Source organism: Meles meles, chromosome 18, assembly GCF_922984935.1.
Source record: "Meles meles chromosome 18, mMelMel3.1 paternal haplotype, whole genome shotgun sequence".
Taxonomy (NCBI): Eukaryota; Metazoa; Chordata; class Mammalia; order Carnivora; family Mustelidae; genus Meles; species Meles meles.
This window is the reverse complement of record NC_060083.1, coordinates 60,767,762-60,791,999: the sequence shown is the minus strand read 5'-3', so window position 1 is coordinate 60,791,999 and position 24,238 is coordinate 60,767,762. Positions and strand designations below refer to the sequence as shown.

The 24,238-nt window shown below is 51.4% G+C and overlaps 1 protein-coding gene across 3 annotated transcripts in view; it reads right to left on the bottom strand.

The window, feature by feature from the left end:
- The window catches only part of TNRC6C (trinucleotide repeat containing adaptor 6C), a 93,878-nt gene that overhangs the window by 45,572 nt on the left and 24,068 nt on the right, over positions 1-24,238 (bottom strand). For 2 of the 3 annotated variants that reach the window (XM_045984159.1, XM_045984160.1), the window contains exon 4: positions 6,611-9,196. In XM_045984159.1, the coding sequence (XP_045840115.1) occupies positions 6,611-8,978 (2,368 nt within the window). In that variant the 5' untranslated portion in view covers positions 8,979-9,196. Of the gene's footprint in view, positions 1-6,610; positions 9,197-24,238 lie in introns of those variants that run through there. The other variant, XM_045984161.1, reaches the window with a different exon arrangement.

Below are 24,238 nucleotides of genomic sequence, written 5' to 3'. Positions count from 1 at the left end.
GCCTACAGCACAATCACAGAATTCCTGGGACGGAACAACTTCACAAAGAGCAGGAACGTCATCAACGAGTCGGGTGCGTGGCTCTGCTGGGAGTGCAGCAACCCAGCAGACGGATGGAAACCAGTCAGCCAAGTCTTCAAGCCACAATGAGCTAACCCACAGGCCGGCGGGTGCTGTGACTGCTGCTGCCATCAGTGATCCCGGCTGCCCAGATGTCCCCACGCCCCCGAGGACGCCCACGAGCGGACGCGTGCACTGATGGGCAGGACCGAAAGGAATGAGCGGGCCGCCATTGCCGGGAGGGAGCCGGCCTGATGGCATGACCGCTCCTTCCATCAGCTCAAAGAACGGCTCCGTCTGCCAGGCTGCAAAGTGCCAGGCTTCTATCACCCGTGACCCCCGAGGGCGAGGAGCTCCGTTCCCACTGCACAGGGTGCCTGCTCCGGACCTGGGACGGGAACACCGCAGGTGATGTGGGGCAGGAAGCAGGCCCTCAGCCCGGCTGCTCGGGGCCCCGGTGGAGCCATGGGGTGGCGACCGCACCGTCACGGCGCCATACACTCAACTCGGCAGACTCTGCACACGGGCCAGCTCCATGGAAAACATCTGTCTCACTTTTTGTCTCTGTTAGGTAGTGAAACTGAGGTCCCAGCAGCTCACACACTACTGCATGCGTAAGGCCCGAGGGCTGGAGCGGCGGCAAGGAAGACAAACAGGTGCCGTGGTTGGACGGACCACATTTCCCTTCTTTCCTGCTCGGTGATGACATGTGCAGTTTGTTAAAAAAAAATCATCTATAAATTTTTTCATATAAAAGGGAACGGCTTGGGCCCATCCAACTGAACAAGAATGCCTTTATCCAGGGTAAAGCTCCCATTCTTCGTCCACTAAAAACCAGGAAGAGTGGATTCTAAGAGCAGCATATCAGAGAGGGGAAAAAATCACTACGGCGACGCGGCTCCGGTCTCTGCGGGGGTTACAGCTGCACGACGGCAGGAGTTTGTCACACATCTGGGACCTCACCATGTGTGCGCCCTCCGTGAGCCACTCGACCTCTGTAGGCGGAGGCCGAGGGGCGTTAAGGATGACACGAGAGGATGTACGAAGATACATGCGTGTGGTCCCCAAGCACTGTCAGGCCACATTCGTCACCGGGACCGCAGTGCACAAGGGCACGTTTCGGCTGGAACTTTTCCAGAAGACTGTGCGCAGCACCCCGGGCTCAGACTGTGACCTGGGACGAACTGCCCTGGGCGTGAGGATTTCCAGAAGACGGTCTTGGGGAGGAGGGACATGAAGGCTACTGGTGACCATCGATTCTCCTCAGCGCTGTGTGTATCCCTTTACTGCAAAGCTAATCGCACCACTGAGTTCTACGTTACGTCTCAGTGTCCATATCCCTTCGTTTTTGGCATCAATTACCTTTCTCCCTTCTCACTTCCCCTCATTCCCTCAAGCACTCTATAAAACGCTCAAGCGCTTAGAAGTGTTAAGTCGTGTCTTAGTAAGAAACACAGGAGTCGCAAATTCCAGTCCCTGGGGAGCCAGCCCGGTAGCGCACCCAGGCCCACGCGAAAGGAACAGAAACCCAAGCCTGATGACCGGCGGCTCTGCTCGAGCCTTGGGGGGGCCGCCCTGGGCGGCAGTGGGCAGCGTGGCAAACTAGAAAGCACAGGCCTCGTTTCAAGTCAGCCACTCCGGCTGACCGCTGCCGTCCGAATCCAAGGAGTCAGGCCTTCCTGGTTTCCAAAAGAAGCCAGGAATCTGGAATTTTTAGAAAACATTTTCATTAAAAATGCTGATTCACATGAACAAAACGGGCAATAAGGCCCATCTGTGGGATGTGGTGCCGTCCACGGACCACCAGGTTTCTGACCTTTGGTTTAGGGACGGAGAGGTGTGCGGACAGGCTACGACAGTCTTGTGCTCCATCAAGGAGTCCCAACATGGTGGCTCGGAGAGGTAAAAGTCAACTAAGTGCGGGCATCTAAGGAGGCTGGAGCGGTCACGTCCAGCGGGCAGGCCAGGGGAGGCTCTGGAGGGCCGTGGTGTTCGAACCGAACTCAGGAGTGGGGACAGCCCTCCTTTTGCTCTGGCTGCTCAGGGAAGACCGAACAGCATGAGCACCTCTGCACTGGAGGCCCCAGCCCGGCTCCCCTCCCTGCAGCACCCTCATCGCCACACCGCTACATGCCTCAGAACCCATGAAGCCCGAGCCCCCCTTGCTGGATCGCAGCCCCACCAGAACAGGGGTTCTGCCTCCTCTGTTCCCTGCTGTCCTCCAAACCAGAGAGTTGCCTGGCACATAGTGGGTCCTACTGACCACATGCTGGATAAATGAATGTTCATCTCCTGTGCAACTGGGACGTCTGGATCCTGGACAGTCTCCAGCAGCCTTTCAGGGGACCTCTGGTAAGCCCTTTGCTCCATTTCGTTCGTGGCTAACGGAAACTTCACCTCTGCTCGCACTGCTGCTCCTGCCCGCCCCCTCTGTACTCAAGACTGGTATCCTTGACACTCTGAGAAAAAGAAGCCCAGCACCCTGGGCCACAGACACCCTGTCACCCTCTGGCCACAGACACCCTGGCCTCCTGTACAAATTGGGGGAAGGGCTCCTCTCAGCTGGAAGTAGGGATCCCCTCCCTCTGCATAATTCTCCCTCTCTACTGACTCCTTTCTAGCATTTTTTTTTTTAAATATTTTATGTATTTATTTGACAGACAGAGTTGACAAGTAGGCAGAGAGGCAGGCAAAGAGAGAGAGGAGGAAGTAGGCTCCCCGCCGAGCAGGGAGCCCGATGCGGGGCTCGATCCCAGGACCCTGAGATCATGACCTGAGCTGAAGGCAGAGGCTTTAACCCACTGAGCCACCCAGGCGCCCCCCTTTCTAGCATTTTTAAAAAAGATTTTATTTGGGGGCGCCTGGGTGGCTCAGTCGTTAAGCGTTTGCCTTCAGCTCGGGTCATGATCCCAGAGTGCTGGGATCGAGCCCCATATCCGGCTCCCTGCTCAGTGGGAAGCCTGCTTCTCCCTTTCTCTCTGCAGCTCCCCCTGCTTGTGTTCCCTCTCTTGCTTTGTCTCTCTCTGTCAAATAAATAAAAATCTTAAAAAAAAAAAAAAGATTTTATTTGGGCGCCTGGGTGGCTCAGTGGGTTAAGCCACTGCTTTCGGCTCAGGTCATGATCTCAGGGTCCTGGGATCGAGTCCCACATCAGGCTCTCTGCGGGGAGCCTGCTTCCCTCTCTCTCTCTCTCTCTGCCTGCCTCTCTGCCTACTTATGATCTCTCTCTCTCGCTGTCAAATAAAAAAAAAATTTCTTAAAAAAAAAAAAAAGATTTTATTTATTTTGAGAGAGAGAGAGAAGCAGCACCCATAGATGGAAGTGGGGGGAGGGCAGAAAGAATCCCAAGGAGCCCTTGCACTGAGCGGGGAGCCCAATGTGGGGCTCGATCTCATGACCCTGAGATCACGGCCTGAGCCCCCCAGGTGCCCCCCAGCAGTCTTTAAACAGGCTCCCAACTCTACTGTCTTAAGTAAAAAGTCTCTACTCTGATCCTGCCTCTACTCCCCGCTGCTCTCCCATAGCTGCACCCCCAGCCCAGGCTCTGGCTGCTGCTGGCCTCTATCGCCACCTCTGTTCCACCTCCAAGGGACAGGTGCCCCCTGCTGTGCTCCCGTGGGAGTCAGTGAGTGACCTGCTCAGGGGCCCGCTCTCCCCAGCTCTGAACCCTCTGCTCACCCTCCTTCTTTGCTTCCACACCCTTTGCAAGCCTTTCTGCTCCCTCTGTAGCAGCTCTGTCTCCTCTGTCTGTCTCTGTCTCCAGGGCCTGCCACTGTCCCAGTCCAGGGCCACCATCACCATCACTGGCTGAGCATGGCTGAGCAAAGCCTCTCCAGCTTTGCTTACCACTGACCCATTCTTAATTTTATGGTTGGAATGATTCTACAAGTCAGTCTGAGCAACCGATTTGTTTAAAACCCCTCACTGGGGGGGCCTGGGTGGCTCAGGCGGTTAGGTGTCCGACTCTTGGTTTCAGCTCAGGTCATGATCTTAGGGTCATGGGATCAAGCCCTGTGTCAGGCTCCATGCAGAGTCTGCTTAGACAGTCTTTCCCTCCCCCCTTGCCCCTCTCCCCACTGCTCGTGCAAACAAATCAATCTTAAAAAACAAATTCATGAACCAAATCACGAAAGCTTCTCACCAGCCTCTCTCCTCTGAATACAATCCAGCTCTTTCAAAGGCCTAAAAGGCCTTGTCCGATCTCCAGCTTCTCTCTGCAAGGCCTTCCTGTCACCCTAACACTTACCCCCACTACTGATGTCCCTCTAGACTTCTTTTTGTCCAGGTACTTGCCTTTCTGGCCACATGGGGGTTTAAAGAGGGCAGAGCTCCTGTCCTCCACATTATCCTATCCTGGGCCTCTGTGTCCTATGCCTGGCACATAGTAGTGTTCAATGATTTATTTCAAATGAGTGTATGCCTAATAAAAGGACGAAGGTACCAGTTCTAGAAGCATTAATACAGATGGGTACAAGAGCCCTGCAGCTCCTTACTAAACCTTACTGACTACAGGGCTCTGCAGGTTGATCAGAAATCCTGGGACTGAGGAGGCTGGGCGGTAGGAGCCAGGGGAATGGAAGTCACCAGCCTCAACTGGGCTTCCGGCAGAGCTCTGGCGGTGGGGGCGCACCAATCCTTCTTCATTTATACCTGCATGAATGACGTCCGATGGTCAGAATAATGATTTTAACCCACATCTCAGCCCAAGACAGAGGCAACGAGCACTCAGCATCTGTTCTATGGCCCTCTAAGAGCCTTCCCGTATTACCAAGGCCCATAGCTAAAACACGTCACTTGCCAGACTCCCTTGTAGGCCGGATTTTGGATGCAAATTCAGCTCCATACGTAAGGTGGCTGAGGGAGTGACCTTGCAGAAATGACTCCATCCTTAGTCCTGTCTTTCTGGCATGTTCATACAAATTTAGGGATGGGAGGAACACCGAAGGAGTAGCTAACATGCTGATTACAGATCAGGTACAGAAAGATTTCAACAGGCTGGGGGGACTGGAGTGCAAAACTTGGCCAGGGCCCAAGTTCTACACTTGGGACACCAAGTGACCAAGTGCACACGAATAATCCCGAGCGAGGGAGGGCTTCATCGCTGTCTTAACGAAAAGAAAAACTTCAGACTCTAGACTGAGTTTAGGACAAATAGTGAGATGTGGCTCAGAGGGGCTAAGGGAAACTCAGAATTCATCACCAGGAGTAGGAGTTTTAGGAGAGAGGGAACTTACAGCCTCGACCACTTCTGCACTTGTTAAAACCATACGCGTAAACCAGTGATGCCAGTTATGGGCACAAAGGCCCTCACAAGCCATGGCTCTTCCAGAGGACAACAAGAAGGACTTAAAACCGGGACAATGAGGAACAGCAGCGAGGAGCCAGGAGTATTTTCTGGAGAGTGGGACACGATGACTATGTGCCACTGTCCGAAATTCTGCAATACGGGACAAGCAGCTTAGCCTTGCTTCATAGGGTCCCAGAGGACAACACGACACGAGCAACTACAGACAGCGGAAGGAGGCTGATGGTCAGTCTAAAAAGACACGCCAGCCGGAGTGCCCCGGAAAGAAGGGCGCTGGGCAGGAGGCGGCCTCCCTGGCTCTGGGGTGGGCCTTGATGCAGCAGCCTCTAGCTGTGTGGGGAAAAGGAGACGGGGGAGGAGGGCCTGAGTGTGATGCCCTCACTTGGACTGGATTCTCCTTCTGGTCCTTCTGCACCCGGGGCCTTGTGATTCGATGAGCCCACTTCTCGCCCAGAGCACAGCGAGACCGCCGTGTCAGGAGCCGATTCCCAGGTAGAAAGTGGGGCTGCTGGGACACACAGTCCCAGCCCAGCTGGGGCGCACTGCATGTGTATTTTGTCACCATTCATGAGCCCCGCGGGAAGATTCTGGTCTGGTCTGGTCTGGGAAGACTCTTTTCCGCCACAGTGTCCAGCAGAGTGCCTTGCACAAAGCGGGAACTCAAGACCCAAGTTTTAGTCTAATTTTAGGATTTTTCTTGCAGCGGGACTCACAGCACGACTCGTATTGTGTGATGCCTCTCTCACTACACCAGCGGCTCCACTTCAGCACCAACCATACATCAGGAAGGCCCATGGAGCTCTGCAGCCACCCGCACACGGGCCGCCCCACAGGCCAGTGACACCAGGAGTCCTGGCGATCGGCTCCCCAGCCCCTAAGCTCCCAAGCACTTCTCACCAAGCCGCGCGTGAGGACCACTGGCTCAGCCCAGAAGGAAACGAAGACTTTTGTTAAGTAAACACCAGCTAACACAATGGTCACCAATCTTTCCTGAAGAGGATCCGTCTCTTCTCTACCCTCCTCAACACTGGAAGTACCGAAAATCCTTCCTTTCTGGGTAGAAAGCTATCAGAGGATCCTCCGGTCTTTACTCTCTTGGGGTAACATTTGAACACAGCACCACAAGGTGAAGGGCACAGAAATGAATGTCTTTCACTGTATGCAAACCCCATTGAAGTATGCATATGTATGTAATGAGAGGAAACAATCTTTTTAACCCCGAAAGTTCCCTAAGTGCCCCCGTACCTGGGCCGAGCAGCGGCGACCGACTGAGCTGGGCGCCGGCTGGGTGCGGCGGCGGCGTCTCGGCCGCGTCCGCGCTGCTGCTCGCGGCGGCGACCGTGGCACTGCTCTGCAGGCCTGGGTTGTTTCTATCCCACATGTTTACAGTTTTGTTGTTGTAGTTGCTCGGGTCACCCCAAGCTGAGGTACCGTCATCAATTTCCATTTTGCGTCGAATGGATGGTGGAGAAGGTTCCTCCCAGCCCGTGGCCTCACTGCTGTCCTTCTGTTTGACAGGGACTGGCCCCCCGATCCACCCAGTTCCGGTCTGTTTAACGGAAGCGGCTCCTCCCCAGTTGCTCACATTGTTGTCTTGGGGTTTGCCCGCCCAGCTCTGCTGGGGACCAGGCTTTAAAGACTCTCCCCAGTTCGTCCCCGGGTTCACCTTTGCGTTCGCACCACTACCCCAGCCACTGGGCCCTGACCTGGGAGCGTCGCTCCAGCCAGACCCTGACCGGTTACCGTCAGCATCCCAGCCAGAGCCATTTTTCTTCCCATCCCCCAAGTGTCCGAGGACAGAGGATGAATCGGCCCAGTCTCCCCCTCCTGCACTCCAGGCCGGATTAGATTTTTGTCCGTCTCCCCAGTTCTGAGATTTGGGTTTCTGAGGCTCCCCCCAGGTGGGCGACTTGTCCTCCTGATTCACGGTCCCACTCCAAGCGTGGCCACCCTTGGCGGCGGCAGCAGCATTACTGACAGCAGTAGAGCTTATCGAGTCCCCCCAAACCCCCGGGCCACTCGGCGCTTTGCTGCTGCCGTCTCCCCAGCCTGTGCTTGCTGGCCCAGCAGCCGGCGGCGCGCTGGCCCACCCGGACACTGAAGAGGTATTTGTACTGTTCACGATGGACCCGTCACTCTTCCCCCCTGAGTTTGAAGGCTGAGTAGCGGCACAGCCCCAGGCCTCTGTCCCATTGTCATTTTTTCTCTCAGACCTGGGGGACTCTTCAAATTCCCAGGCAGTGTTTTGCTTTACTGGAGTCTGTCCCCAACCAGTATTAGACAGAACTCTTGGGTCAAGATCGTTCCTTGGCAACTGGATGTGCCCTTGGTCTATTGTCCCTTTATCGCGCCTTCGGCCTTCTGCTCCTTCCCTCCCAGAGCTTCCTTCATTGTGACTGCCAGAGCCGTCGCTACTTCCTTCACTGGCTGTCGTTCCAGAAGACGCAGCTTTGGCCCAAGAGTTCATGTGCTCACCACCAGGCTGCACGGCAGGATTCTGGCTGCTAACACTCGGACTGTCCCACCCTGCTGACCCTTTCCCGGTGACGTCGCTGTTGGAATGCTGGTTTGGGGGCTTGCCCCATTCCCCATTCACACCGTTAGAGGTGCTCCGGCTGGGGTGGCCCCAAGCCCCCGAATGGATATGACTAACGCCGCTGTTGTTGCCACCGCCCCGTCCCCAGGCGAGGAGCCCAGGACCGGCAGGAGGGCCGGAGTCCCAGGCGCTTCCTCCGCTTCCTTCCTTCTGCACAGCACTGCTGGGTCCATTCTGTTTAGCACTCAATGCCGAGTTCACAGTGTCTCCATTCCCCTGACCGAACCCAGAATTGCTACTTCCTGTGGCAGGGTTACCTGGGGACAGTCCCCACACCGAACTGCTGATTCCTTCGCCACTGCTCCCGCTGCCTTGAGAAACTGATGGTCCGTTAGCACCCGGAAGGCCGTGCAGGTGGGGCGGGACGATGGCCCCCACACCAACAGCCATGCCCCAGTTTGGCAGTCCGTTTGTCTGCATTGCATTGACAGGGTTTGGTGAAGAGTTCATGGGGTTAGTGTTATTTGGTCCATCAGTGTTAAGGTTCTGAGGTTGTACGCTGAAAGACACATTCTGAGAAGTGGACGTTTGTGGTTCTGTGCTCTCTTGCGGCAGCAAGTTTCCCCAAGCACCTAAAGTGCCTGTCGGGTTCCCGTTCTGGTTGCCCGTATTTGGACCTATGGCACTGACCGGACTGCAAATACTGGAAGGGTTGCCTGTCGCCACAGTTCCTTCATGTCCAAGTACAGGCCAGGCAGCTGGGTTGGCATTAGGGTTAAGGTTAAGATTAATGCCTGCGTTGGAGTTGGAGGCACCCCAGCAATTCTGACTTCTCCCATCTCCGATCATGTTGTCCATTTTTCCATCCCCACCGCTGAGAGAGCAGTGAGCCGGGCCGGAGCTGGAGCCCGTGGCTACGCCCCACACTCTGGCTCCATTTCCATTCCCGTTGGCGCCCCCTGCTCCAAGGGCACTCTGATTAGAAGGGCTTTGGACGAGCGCACCGCTGGGGCCATTATTGCCATTTGTCTTCTTGGTATGTCCAGTGAAGGTGCCCTGGGCACTCCCCGTAGCCATGCTACTGTTCTCTGAGCCGCAGTTGGAGGCAGAGTCAGTGTCTGTAGTACATTCTGAGGCAGATTCCGTCTCTGCTCCTGTGATGGAAGGCCACGCCTCCTTGTCAGTCCTGTCTATTATCACTTTATCCCAGCTGCTGCTGGCTTCACCTCTGTACGTGGGCTGCTGTCCCCAGTGGGAACTTTCATAGTGATCTGCCAATCCACCGTGACTGAGATCTGAAAAACATGAAACACATTCAGAATTAGATCTTTCTCCCACTTGTCAATGAATCCACCGTGAACTAGTCTTTGGGGGAAGCTCCTTATTTCCAGGTTCAACGCTGAATGACAAATGCGAAAAAATGACTTAGGAAAAAAGTTACCTGTCTTCATAGGAAGTTCCCGTTTACAGAAGAGCTTGTGCTTCTAAAACGGTATTAATCCTTACCACTACCCCATACCATTATCCCTCCTGAGGAGACTCATGGTGCACGTGAGCACATGAGTGTCCCTGAAAGCCATCTGCAGGAAAGGAAGCTGCATGGCAGGATTGTAGCAGGTAGGGACACTGATGTGGCCGAGCCGCACCTGAACACACCTGGACTGCGGGGACACCACGTGCACGGGGCTTCTTAAATACAGTCCGTAGTTCTCTTCCAGAACTCCAACTGGAGCTACGGCACAGTACAGAGGCTACACGGCTCACTTAGTAGAAAACAACGGTAAACACAGCGCAGAACCATGTAACAGAAGCAGTATTTTGGGGATGAGGGCCAGAGGGAGAGAGAGAAGAGGCATTAGGAAATGCTATCTTATGTTATCACGAGTACAGAGGGCTAAACAGTTCATTATATTTCTATTACTTATCTGTTATCACCAGCAATCACGGTTTGCCATTATTAAACACAAATTAGAACTCTCTGAGGACCTTCTCCCCTTGCTCTCCATCTCGTCGATCCAGTCTTCGCACTGGAGGCCCCAGAATGATGGGATGCGCTGTCTTCCGTTCTAGCATTCATTTCATTTCACACTCATGATCCTTTTAAAGAATCCAGTATTTGCACCTGCATTTTATTTCCTAGGATTTCCAGTTATTTGACTATTTCTAACACTGCATTCCAACTTAGTCCAATGAGTTTCCAGCAGACTCTATCTAAAACATGGATCATTCCAAACTAAATAAAACATTAAAAAATTGACTTAATCTTTGCATACAACAAATTCACACAGCTTAGAAATCCTTGATGGTTTCTTCCAATAGTACGATGTACAGATAACTGCAATAAAATATCTCTTCTCTTTCAGAACCTTTTCTTCATTATGTTTTCCTCACATTTTTAATAAGAAAAATTTTACTCCTGGGAAGTAAAACTGGGTTTCCAAAAGAAAACCTCTTTTAAAGTTTACTGGAGCTAAAAGAAAAACAGCGGAAGTGTGTAAAGAATGATCACTATTGCTACAAAGAACATCCTAGCGACAACTTCAACCTTAAAAAAAAACGGCTTTGTTGTTTGATTTAAAAGGGATGTAATGAATTCAGAATTTTGCTCTAGGTGTACAGCAAAGGAAACCACCAAGAAGACAAAAGGGCAGGCTACCTAATGACAGAAAGTATTTGCAAATGACATAGCTGACAAGGGGTTAATATTCAAAATGCATGCAGAACCGGTACAACTCAACACCAAGAAACCCAAATCATCTGATTAAAAATGTGCAGAGGAGGGGCGCCTGGATGGCTCAGTCAGTTAAGCATCAACTGTTGTTTTCAGCTCAGGTCATGCACTCACGAGTTTGGCATATGCTATGAAAACTAGCTTTTGTAATAATAAATTCCAAGAGGTAAATGTGCCACTCACCATTTAAGGCAGAAAATAAGACCAAGTTAAAAAACCAGAGATTTATGGATTATTACCAGCAAATCTCCCAGAGTTCACTCTCCCAACAGTCTTGCTTCCCTCGGGGACAGGCCACACCAGGCCTAGGACAGTACTAACTGCAACCCACACCCAGACAGCAGGAGGTCACTAACCTGGCTCACCAATGCATTCCTGGTGTACCTTTCGAATACGTATTATTATTTTTTCTATTCCATAATAGGTCACAATGCAAAAGAATCAGCTCTCTCTTAATGGTCTAGAGGGTTTGTGTAATGCCTTTTGTCTGCTGCTCAGCCCCCAATCTGCTGGACTCATACTCAGTTATGCGTCAGGTTTGAAATATATATTTGCGTGCTTGGATACGAAGGACAGCATCACGAGCCAGTGGAGAAAGGAAGGACCAGCTAATAAATGCTGTTGGGACACGTGGCTAACCATATGGAAAAAATAAGATCCCTGCCTCCAATCATACAGAAAATCAGCTCTAGATGGATTAAAGACCTAGTTACAAAAGCAAGACTTCCTTAAGCTCAGTAAGGAAATACAGGAGGCCAGCTCTATGACGTGGGACACTTAGCTTCCTAAAGAGTTGATCAATTTGACTCTGTTAATACTAAAAACAACCGTATGACAGCAGGTATCACATAAAGGAAGCTTAAAAAAGCAAACAAAAAACAAAAACAAGCCACAGACAGGAAGAAAAGAGAACAGAATAAAGAATGAAGAATCTCTACAATTCAGTAAGAACAAGACCAAAACCCAACAAAGTTTGAAAAACAACAGAAAGAGGCAATCCAGAGAAGAGGCCCTTGATGGCCACTAACACACGAAATAATAACCGATCTCATCAGTAATTGGGAAACGCATTTGAACACCGCGAGACGTCTCTCACACTGAAACATGATGCCTGGGATTCCTTTCGGGGGAGACAAAAATGTGACTGAGCAACATCTGTATCATTTCTAAAAGAGAGATTGAAGCGAACGCGACAAAGGACTGTTATATGTGTACTGTGGATTCAGTTACATTAGTTTTTGTATACTTTCTTCTATTTTAAAAATGTATCCAAAATTGAAAAAAGGTAAATGCTTCATTGTGGTATCAAAGGAAGCGACATAAATGGAATCCCGAAAGGGACCCAAGCAAAGCACCAATCCTCCTCGCCACAGGGATGTATCGAAGAGAAGCGGTCAAACCCGCACGGTCAGAAATGCATGTGAACTTCATGGGTGAAGGAGACGCGGTGGGATGAAAGCCCAGTCTGGTCACCGGGTGCAGTGGGATTCTGAAGGGAGCCCTGGAGCACAGCTCTGCGGCCATCACGCCTGCTGCACGGCAGCCAGCATGGGCTTCCTGGACCAAACAAAGAACGTACGCGAATGGAACCCAAGCTGAGTGCCAGCTAAAAGTGCTCACTATCCGAACAAGGCCTCGTCCCTTCTCCGCTCCACAGAGATGGGGATGGACTACAGAAGCCCTAAGGCTTCAGCTGCAGACCGGATGAAGTCTAGAGCGGCCGTACTCTCCATGGGGACAGGAGACTCACACACGAAAGTCCCGAGCCACAGAGCCGGCACGTTCAGTGTCACCCTCAGTATCAGAGCAAGGATTTCTTTGTACTGTGGTAAAATACACATTTCCCATCTTCAGTGCGCTTAAGTCCATTCACGCTGTACAAGCGCCAGCGCTATATCCATCACTCCAACCTGAAAGCGTAACCTAACGCACAAGACGTCCTCTCGCCCCTCGCCCCTCCCCCAGGCTCCGGTGACACTGTGACCCTGACTAGTCCACGTACTTCCTATAAACAGAAACGTCCAGTATTTGCTCTTCTCTGTCTGGCTTATTTCTCTCAGCATCACGTTCTCAAGGTCCATCCACATCGTGGCAGGTGTCAGAACCCCCTTCCTCCTTTCTCAGGCCGAGCAACGTCCTGCTGCACGAACACACCGGGGCGCATTCGCCTGCCCCTCCTCCATGGACGGCGTGGGCTGCTTCCACCTTGCGGCTGTTGTTAACGGCGCCGCCGTAAACAGCCGTATGCAAGTATCCGTTCCAGTCTCTGCTTTCAGTTCTTCTGGGTGCATCCCCACAAGTGGCACGGCCAGATCATATGGTAAATCTAGGTTTAATCTTTTGAGCAACTGCCATACTGTTTCCCACCATAGCTGCGGCTCGGTAAGGATTCCTACCAGCAGGACACAAGGGCTCCATTTGCTCCACACCCCCCTTTTTTTTTTCTGAAGGTTTTATTTATTTATTTGACACAGAGAGAGAGATAGATCACAAGTAGGCAGAGCAGCAGGCAGAGGGAGAGGGGGAAGCAGGCTCCCCACCGCCATTGCTCCACACCCTCGACCAGACCTGTTACCTTCTACTGGAACAGCAGCCACCTGAACGGCTGTGAAGCGGCATCGCACTGAGATTTGGATTTGCATCTGCTTAATAATTAGTAATGTTGAGCTTCTTTTCACATGTAAAGCAAGGATACTTTAATAATCAAACTGTTTAATTTATTCTATTGAAATGAACAGAGTCAAAGATGAAGAACTACACTGTCTGGAAATAAACCACCAAAAAATGCAGTGAGTTTTCAATAAATATTATAAAACATTTCTAACATATGCCATCCTGCTACTCAGATGATTTTGTTTTGGACTTTTCTATAAATATTTATAATCAAAATCTGAAACTGTAAATAAGAAATAGGAATACAAATGGCCAAAACATTTAATTTTTTTCAAAACTTTTTTTTAAAGATTTATTTATTTATTTATTGGGAGGGATGGGCAGATGGAGAGAAAGAAAATCTCAAGCAGATTCCCCATGGAGCACAAAGCCTGATGCTCAGGGCTCGGTCCCAGGACCCTGAGATCATAACCGGAGCCCAAACCAAGAGTTGAACACTTAACTGACTGAGCCACTCAGGTGCTCCCCCAAAACACTTCATTTTAGACACTGTGAGATGATAAATTATAGGGCAATGTTGCTGCTTATGAGAAAAATAAATCCCTCTAGATCTTTACATTCAGAACTATATAACAATCTGTAAGAAAAAGCAATTTATGAACTTCTCTGCAGGGCAGGAAGAAGCTAGTGCTGATCGACACTAGAATTCTGTACTTTTACAGACCGTTCTTTCCCTTGAGACATGGGAACTAAGGAGATAATCATGTAAGATAGATAATGTTTTCATTGACAAAAATGAAAAATTCTCAAATTTCCCAAAAAACCCAGTCATTAGGATAAAAACCATAACAGCGCCAAGTTGTAGCTAGGGCACGAGAGGGGCCAATGCAGCATGGACCGTCTCTAACAAACACGTCTGTCCTCTCAAGAAGCGATCGCCGCGGTGAGAAGACTCCCGCTGGCGCCCACTCCTCGCCAGGGTTTGAAAAACTCCAAAGAGCGGGGCAGGACTAGCACCAACGTGGCAGTGGGGGCACGAAGGACATTCACTTCTACAGACGTGCTCACTATCTGAAACAAAAGGGCAGGATCACATGCCTGTGAGTTTAATACTGAATGGCTCCAGAATCTTCCATTTAAAAATGAGAAACAAAGGGGCACCTGGCTGGCTCGGTCGGCAGAGTATGCGACTCTTGATCTCAGGGTTGGGAGTCTGAGCCCCATGGTGGGTGCAGAGATTACTTGCAATGAATAAATCTTAGAGAGAGAGAGAGAGAAACAAAAGTTCCCCGTGGATACCCCCCACTGGAGCTCCCCCATCTCCTGACTGGACTGTTACAGCAGTTCTCCACAGCGTCGTCATCCCCACCCTTGCTCCCCTCCAGGGCACGCTATAGGTGCGCCTTCCGAGCGCACAGCCCGACGGGGCAGATCACGGTGCCTGAACACCTCATGGGCTTCTTCGCTCCTGTAAGCAGCCCTTAGGCTTGATTCTCTCTCGGGACCTCACTTCCCATCGCTCTTCCCCTCTCTCGGCGCTCAGGCCAGCTCCTCAAGGCGCCGTCTGCGCGGGGCTCCCCCGGCCACAGGGCTCGGCAGTGGCGTCCCTGACCTGGATGAGACAGCCACTCTGTTGTCGCAACGTGGCGGACACTTCATCTGAGCAGCTCCCCGTTCCGCCCCACGCTGGCGCCCCCGGACACGTTCATCCTAACAGTCTGCCTCTCCTTTCACTTCATTTAGACCAGAGGTTGGCAGACCCTTTCTGTAAAGGGCTAGATAGTAAATATTTTAGGCTCTGCGGGCCAGATGGTCTCAGAAACTACTAGTCAATCCCATCACCGTGGGGCAAGCGCCGCCATAGAGAATACACTGTAAATGAACGAGTATGGCTGTGTCCCAGTCCGACTTTATTCACAAAAGCAGGCGGCAGGCTGGATCTGGCTCGCGGGCCATGGCTTGCCAAGCTGGGATTTAGACGGCAGCTATCACGGGGTGCCTCCCGCCTGCGGGCTCCGTGCTGGGGACAAGGTATTGAACAGGACAGACAAGCTCCTTCTCCCCCCAGGGCACACATCTTGGTGTGCGCTCTCCATCCGTGTGACAGTCTGTCTCTCCCTCTTGGCTGTAAACTCGGACAAGGTAAGGGCTGCCCGTTTTTCTCCTTCCAGTTTTTAGCGGAGCAGTTGATGCGCCATCGCTGGTGAAATCAAGTTTAGATCCAGTCTACATTCAGTCGAAGTGGTAAGTGACACTACAAATCTACAGTTTCCTTTGAAGGTAAGTTCTAGAACCGGAGGGGTCGATCCAGAGCAATGATATTTTACTTAAAACAAAGCGAACTGCTACACAGTCAGTCGTGTGCCCGCCTGCTCCACCTGCGCGGTCTCTCCCGGGGTCCCAGAGAAGCTGCGGGCTCCAGGCGACCTCCTGTCCACATGACGGTGTCATCCGCAGCTGACATTTAACGTCTGTCCTGCCATCACTGGGCACCGCTACGCCTTCCTCCTCCTTTCCCTATGTCAGTTGTTCTTCTGTTTCTCACTTCTGTGGTTATTCAACATCAAAATAAAGTAGGTCCCCAAATATTAATTCAGGGGCAGTGTGCGGAAATAGGAAGTACTTAAAACGTAAAAAAAAAGCAAACAGAAGGTATTCGTGTTTATTCTACCATTTAAAAGCCCTCTTTCCCCGGCACGTTTCAGTTATTTCTCTGAAAATTAAGAATGAAAAAAAATGACAAAGCCAAGGACTATACAGCACGCTGAGCTGCTGGTCACTGTCAGAAACAATTCCGAGTTGGCGCACCCTTCATTTTCCTTTCCAAGTGTGGAGGTGGGTGTCAGCAAGCACAGACGGGGGCGCCTGGCCAGCTTGGCTGGAAGAACGTATGACTCCTCATCTTGGGGGTGTGACCTTGAGCCCCATGCTGGGCACAGAGATTACTAAACAAATAAAACTTAAAAATAAATATAGAGGGGTGCCTGGGTGGCTCAGTGGGTTAAGCCTCTGCCTTCGGCTCGGGTCATGGGATAGAGCCCTGCATTGGGCTCTCTGCTTGGCGGGGAGCCTGCTTCCTCCTCTCTCTCTGCCTGCCTTTCTGCCTACTTGTGATCTCTGCCTGTCAAATAAGTAAATAAAAAATCTTTAGAAAAAATAAATAAATATAAATAAATATAGAGACAATTCAACTGCTATCAAGAGCATTATTTGGGACAACTGGTGAAATTTAAATGTATTAATTTAATATTAGATAATAGGATTATACCAAAGTTAAATTTCCTAATTTGTCTCTTATATAACCATACTACAACAGTACGTCTTGTATACAGGTGTACATTAAGGGTTATGGTATCTGCAAATTACCTTCACAATGCTGCCCCCACAAAACAAACAAACGACCACACTTATGGGAGAAGACCCATGCAAGATGACCAACAGGAAGTCCAGATCACATACAGCAAAGATTAGTAAAGCATCCCTCCTGTATTTTTTGTTAAAAATAAAAGTTCTCATTTTCTATACATTAGCAAGTTTGGAACACCCAGCCCCTGCCAGAGATACCGGAGTTTGTTTTTTTTTTTTTTTAAGATTTTATTTATTTGTTTCTCAGGGCGAGCGCAAGAGCTCGAGGAGAGCAGAGCAGGGCAGGAGAAGCGGCAGGCAGAAGGAGAAGCAGGCTCCCGGGGAGCCTAACATGGGACCCGATCGAGCACCCTGGGATCATGACCTGAGCAGAAGGCAGGCGCTTCACTGACGGAGCCGCCCAGGTGTCCTGTTAACAGAGTTACCTTTGACAGAAAGCCAATTATTTTGCCAGGAGATAGCCCACTTAGTCCCCACCTCCCCAGATACCAGCACTGCTAAGGCCGTCCCGCCTTTGAAAACACAACGGAGCCCACGCGAGCTGTCCCTGGCGCCGGAACTCACAGGGCAAGAAGGAATGAGTGCAGCCCTCAGCCGGTCCTTCCTGCCATGAGACCACACCCCCACCTCCACCGCAGGAGACCACAGTACGCCTGTGTATGACACCTGGGACCCAGAACTGGGTGACCGGCAGAAGATACACACATCAGGCTGTAGAATTAATATTAGAATATCAGAATTCCTTCCTTCCTTTTTATATTGAAAAATAAATATAAATGCTTATTTTTCTCTAGTCCCCACTTTGGTGGCCGGAGTTGAGGCTCAGATGGCAATGATAATGTAATCCGAAGGCCCTGCTGTGGGAGATGGGGAGATGGCGTGATGTTCAGGTGGCAGAATTCACAGGACCTGGTGAAAGATGGGACATGTGGGGAGCAGGCGGGAGGATTCAAGAGTGATGCCCAGATCTGGGGTCTGGGCCCTGAGTGGATGGTAGTTCCAACCACTGAGCTGGGGAGTACTGGAGTCACAGTAGTTCTGGGAAGGGAGGGCTGGGGAGAGGAGATGATGGGTGCACACAGGGCCATGAGAGTCTGGGTGGTTGTATGACACCCACGCAGATCTGCTCCAAGGTCCTGGGAGAAATGAGCCAGAAGCTCAGATGTGAAGGTCTCAGCTCACGAGCACAGGGTGTGCCTGTCCCCTCTGATCTCTGTGTGGACTAGCCCAGCACCGCAGCTGCTTTTTTATCTAGATCCTTGAAAGGCCCTTCCTGCCACCCGGGTCTCCTCTCTAGGCCTGTCAGCGTCCTCAACACCCCAGTCAAGCGGGAGCGGTCTCTAACAGGCGCTGAGAAATCTGGACACCGTCCCTGAGCAGTACTCTTTTCCTCAAAATCAAGAACATGTCTGCAAGTGGTGAGGGCCAGGGGACAAGTGCTCGGAACTCAGAGGTGAGGTGAACATTTTAGAACTAGGGATGAAAATAAATAAATAAATAAATAAATAAAATAGAACTAGGGATGAACAGTGGGAAGAGGCAAAAGGGAGCAAGAAGGCTAGCGGAGAAGAGCAAAAGGACGGGAGAGATGAAAGCAGATGAAGAAATGTCTCAGTCAAGGTGCTCGGCTGCACGGTGTGCGGCCCTGTGCTCTGGCAAGGCAGCGACACAGGGGAGATGACGCTGCTACCAGGGGGTCCCAGAAACTTGGTCCTCACCGCTGCACGGAAATGCCTGTGTCTGCTTTGAAACAAGGGCTTTTGTCCTCCAGACCGCAAAGACTGGCGACCCTTATACATGGAACTCTTCAGAAGGCTGACAGTGAGGCTAACCGGGTAACTTGCTGCTCTTTTACCAATGGTTCATTACTTACTCTGTAAGCGACTAAAACTAGTTTTCTAGTTAAATGTTTCCAGCTGTAACGAAACAGTAGGTGAGGAAAAAGTGGGAGAGACAGTTACTGTGATGGTTTTCACCGTGATTAAACTCTCAGACCTCCAGGACTTTAAGTGCTTCTGTAGGCACCGCTCAGACACACAGAAACCAAAAAGCTACGGAGTTCGCGGGCGGTGCTGTACCTCTGATTGGGGCCCACCGGTAAGTTCTCAGTGCCCCAGGAACGCTCTTTGCAAAGAGAACTCCAGGCCATGGTCGAGACAGGCGTGACCCAGGCAGGCTCCGCTCCATGCCTCAGTTTTTCCTTAGTCCCCTTCTTTTGCTTGTATCTTGTTTTGTTGTTCGTTTTTCCAGCTCAAGAAGTTTGACGATGAGAAACAGTCGTGTCCTATCACTCTAACATTTAAAAATATAATAGTTTCAAGGGCGCCTGGGGGCTCAGTCGGTAAAGCGTCTGCCTTTGGCTCAGGTCCTGATCAGGGTCCTGGGACTGAGCCCGCGACGTCTGGCTCCCTGCTCCGCAGGAAGCCTGCCTCTCCCTCCCTATCCACCTGGCCCTGCTTGGGTGCTCTCTCTCTCAAATAAATACATCAGTAAAATCTTTAAAAAATAATAGTTTGAACATAAAGATGTATTTGAAACTTTGAAAGGTCTCAAAGGCTAAAGCAGAAAGGTATGATTTTAATGCAATGGCTACGGCTTTCAACTACGGGCTCAAGTGGGTTGGGAAGTGCCGCTCAGCACAGTCCTCTTGGTGCCGTGGCCGCCGCGGCACAAGCAACGAAACTCGGACAGCAGAGCTGATGCAGCCAACACACAGCCGCGGTGGGGAGTCGGGGCTGCATCTGCTCCCCACTGGCTCCTCCCCGCTCAGACTCCTTTCAAGTCTTCTGTGGGTCTCTGAGGGGCACAGTTTGAGCAGCTCTGTTCCAGGGAAGCCCTAAATGTCGCTCTCCACCTCCCCCTCCTCACCACTGTCACCAGCACCATCGGCACCGCCACCACCGCGCACTCACCACCAGCACCATCTACCGCTGTCACAGCATACGACAGGAGAATTTATTCCAAAAATGACAATTTAAAAGATCATTACTGTTTTTAGTTTAAGGCACACCATTCTTCCTAAGAGCGCGCTATGACTTTGACACTATTTGAAGAACACACTTCGCATTCGCCAAAGTCTCTTGACTGTATTCTCAATTCGCCAGTCCCTGTTTTAGTCCTAGTCTAAAAGAGAACCATGGGGGAAAATTGTTGTGAAATGACTTATTTGTAGGAGCAAGCACTCTGAATGAATGAAAACTCTGAAATAAACCAAGACTGAGTTCTCTCACAACTGCTAAAATCCGTACCTGTAACACGCGACAAGTCAGGAAGAGTTTCTCTCCATCCACCAGGTGTGGCATGACACTCCGACATCCTGAAGTATCTCCACACACTGCACCAACCGAACCCTAACAAACTATGTCCATTTTAGAGATGGGCAAACAGCTCAGAGACGTCCAACTCGGAAGAGGTGTTAATCACGAAGAAGCAGTAAGGACCGGACCGAAAGCTGCATCTGGTGCTCCTTCCACTCCACCTCTACTATCCCAATAACCCCCCGAACAGCCTTAAAAATAAGAAAGTAATGAGGTTTGTGTATTATGTTAAATTCTCTTTTCTCCTGCTACCTAAATGGTCTACACATTCTAAAGACAGGTATCTCTATAAAAATCTAAGTAACTGTCTTAAGTGATTAATTTAAAAAGGATTACACAATAGCATGATTTAAAGAGAAAAGCTTTTTTTTAAAAGTTTCAAAATGTTACCATATAAAGATAAAATTTTCAAGGAAAAGTATTTAACAAAGAGCTTCCCGAAGCTGGAATAGGCAAAATGTTAATGAGGTATCAAATTCGTCAGACAGGGACGTGTGGACAGGGCTTACTCGGACCTGTGCAGGATGCTGAATTAGCACCAACAGCAACCGGAGCCCAGAGCTCATTCTTCGCACCCACCAGCCCTGGACTGAAATGACGAAACAGCAAAGCATACATTATACAAAGTGGTTCCAAGTGCTTTCCCCTAGTTGAGATGCGTCTCCTAACGTTAACCAATAACAGAGGTTCCCTGCCACTTGTCTTTCAAGAAGCAGGATAAATGTTAACAACTGGTTTCAGCTTCTGAGAAGCAAAGACGCCTCCCCTTCCACTGCGTTTCATGTGCGCGAGAACCTCACCGAGAAGGCGCTTTGAATTCAGAACTGCAAGGCGGGACAGACTCACGGTCTGTCAACATTTCTGCCAACATTTCATCAGTCAACTTCACAAACCCAAGGAATTATGGAACACAGACTGGAGTAAAAGTCTGCTGGAAACAACACTCAGAGTGTGCACAGAACTCCGAATTCGGGCCTGTGCTCTCTGCAAACCAGCAGGGGACGAGCTCGCTTCCTGCAGGTTAAGAGCCTATGGGCACTGCCACAAAACCCGGGGGCAGAAGGCGCTGCTTGGCGCTTGGGGAGGGCGCGCCGGGAGCTCGCCAAGCGAGGGAGAGCGGCGGGCAGAGCGGCGGTCACCATCCCGGTCGCAGCAGCGGCGACGGAGGGGCCGCACCACGCTGGCCGGAGGGGCCGCACCACGCTGGCCGGAGCTCCTCTCCAAGGCGCCATTTTATCCAGGCGGAGCCACGGCCAGGGGCCCGGGGCGCAGAGCCCGATCCCCCGCCTCCTCTGCCGCCGCCGTGCTCCCTGTCCTGCTCTAGCCGCCGGGGGTGGGGTACCTGCGGGCAGGGGCCGCCCGAGGGCTGGAGGACGCTACCTGGCGAGCCGGCCGGGACGCGCAGCTCGGCCGGGACGCGCAGCTCCACCGTGTCGGCCGCGCGCCGCAGGAGCCTCCCGCTGGGGCGCCGCCAGCTGACTCCCGCGCCGGCCGGCCCCCGGCAACCTGCGGGTGCCCGCGGGGCAGGGGTCAGCCGTGCCCTTTCTGCTCCTTTCCGCTCCGGGAGGTATCCGATTCATCCCCTTCAGCGAGGGGGAGGCGGCCACAGAGGGGATCTGGAAGCTCTGATTATCTAATTGCAGCTGACACTAAACCGATCTTCCTTCCCCTTTAAATTCTTTCGACTGTCACCAACGTTCGCACTTCAGGACCAGCTACAGGGAGCGCCAGGGCCCCTCTTCTGTGGCCCTGAAAGTCAGCGGGAAGAAGAACGCAGTGCCCGGGCCGCGTGCAGACAGCGGCTGCCTGCCGCCTTTGTTGCGCGTTCCTCCTTCCTGCTCGCTTTTCCTCAACAACCCTGCAACATTTGGCATACCAACACTGGCGGTAATATTCTAAACGAGCCCCGTATGTAAACTGGCAAGTGTCCAACTTAATTACTTTCCTGCCTCTATCTAAAAAAGATCTAAGTAGCAAACACACCTGTCACTGCATGTGAATCAAAGCCTCTGTTCATAAATGTTCGAGGCCACCACCAAAACAATACATTGTTCTGCCTTCAGCACAATGAAAAAGAGGTTTGGTCTGTTTTTTTTTTTTTTTTTGAAGGTAAAAACTCAAGTGTTTGGAGCTGGGGCTATGCAGCAGACTTGCAAGAACATGGTAAGAACATGGTCTGCCTAGAAAACCACACGACAAAGTGACATTCTTCTGGCACCCGAGTCGAGTGACACCTCATAGATAACCACCACTCATCTTACCAGCTGTAAGTGTCTGCCGGTTGGCCAACTGCGCTCCCTTCCAAATTCATACATGAATTAAAAAATCCATTTTCCCCTGTATTCTTTTTTAGGCCAGTGTTTTACTTCAAGACAAATAAATAGGGAAGCTGGACTGGGGCTGGGCGGAACCCTGTCCTCTCCGCCTCATTCTGCAGGAGCCCCCGCCACCCCTGACAGCTCGTGAGAATGTCATCACTGCCAGTGATGACCTGAGACCCAGCACGAGTTCCACCGGTTCCCGACCACAGGTCCTGCTCCAGCTCCGCACGGCAAAGCACGATGTCAGTCACTGCGAGGTTAATAACGTTCCTACACTTGTAACTGTTCCAGAGAGACGACAGCGGCCACCTGACGTTCTCAACTCACCTACCGCCAGTTCATGCTACAGAGCAAGCCATACGGCTGAGCAACAGGGTGTGGGTGGGGAGAGAGAAGTATTCCCAGCTAGAACAGCTGGGTCAGGAGGGGCGCCTGGGTGACTCAGCCAGTCAACGCCCTGACTCTTGAGCTCAGCTCAGGTTTTGATCTTAGGGTTGTGAGTTCAAGCCCTACATGGGGCTCCATGCCAGGTATGGAGCCTACTTAAAAATAAATAAACAAAATAAAAAGAATAGCTGGGCTGGGAGATAGGACCACCTAAAATTTTTTATAAATTCTACCGACTGCCCTCCCCAGCGGCTGCACTGGTTACCTCCCCACCTGCAACAAATCGGAGCTGCCCCTTCCCAGGCCCTCAGCAGTCTGGCGGAGTGTTCGTTCTGGGGTCTTGCTGTGAAGCACCTGGACCCCAGCACACGGAAAACACTCAGTCCAGGGTCCCGCTGCTATTTCAACAGACTGTCAGGTAGGGCCGTCTGGAAAGTGAAAACCAGTGCATCGCTGTTGTTTTCGTTTTCCCCTGGTCACAAATAATACTAGCTCTCAACCAGTTTAGGACTCACCTGTAGTAGCTTTAGGATCTGGAGATGGTCTGCGTCACCTCCGACAGTTCCCATGTTCGTCTCGTGTATGGTTCTCCAGCACAGTGTTGACAGGAGCCGCCGCGTGCCCAGCGGTTTGGGAGGCCGGGCCATGCTAACCTAAGCCTGTGCGGGCGTGTGTGTGTGTGTGTGTCATCTCATCAATTTATCGGTTTACTCTCGCCCCAGTAAGTTTTTGTGCTACTTTATTGCTTTCCTGAGTAATACAGCTACCTTCCCAGCCCCACCTCCTCCTCCCGTGCCCCCGGCCACACTGAACCACCTTCAGCACCCACGCAGGCTGCTCTATCACCTGCCTTTCACAGCTAATCCAAAACTCAGCTCAGGTCGCCCCACGGGAAAGCCTTCCTTGGCCATCCCCTGTACTCGGTCTGGGTTAATGGGCATGTGGCCCCCCCCAGTTATCTTTTAGTGGCACCCCAACCCACTTGGGCATGACTATTATCCCTATACTTGGTAGGCGTTCAATAAACATTTTGCCCGGTGACTTAATGCAAACATGCTTGAAGAGACAACACGGGGCGCCTGGTGGGCTCAATCGGCTGGGTGACTGCCTCCAGCTCAGGTCATGATCCTGGAGGCCTGGGAACGAGTCCTGCATCGGGCTCCCTGCTCAGGGGGGAGTCTGCTTCTCCCCCTGCCCCTCCCCACTCTCGTGTTCTCTCTCAAATAAATAAGATCTTTGGGGCACCTGGGAGGTTCAGCGGGTTAAAACCTCTGCCTTCAGCTCAGGTCATGATCTCAGGGTCCTGGGATTGAGCTCCGCATTGGGCTCTCTGCTCAGCAGGGAGTCTGCTTCCTCCTCTCTCTCTGCCTGCCTCTCTGCTTACTTGTGATCTCTGTCTGCCAAATAAATAAATAAAAATCTTTAAAAAAAAAATCTTAAAAAAAAAAAGAGACAACATGGTTCTGGCAGGTTAGCCTCTCCTCCGTCAGAGGTGTGCGGCTGCCGCCTAGGCATTCTGATGGAGTAACCACAGGAAAGAGAGTGCGAAAGTATTAAGCTTGTGTATAGGCTTGTCAAAAAATGGCAAAAACCGACACTGCG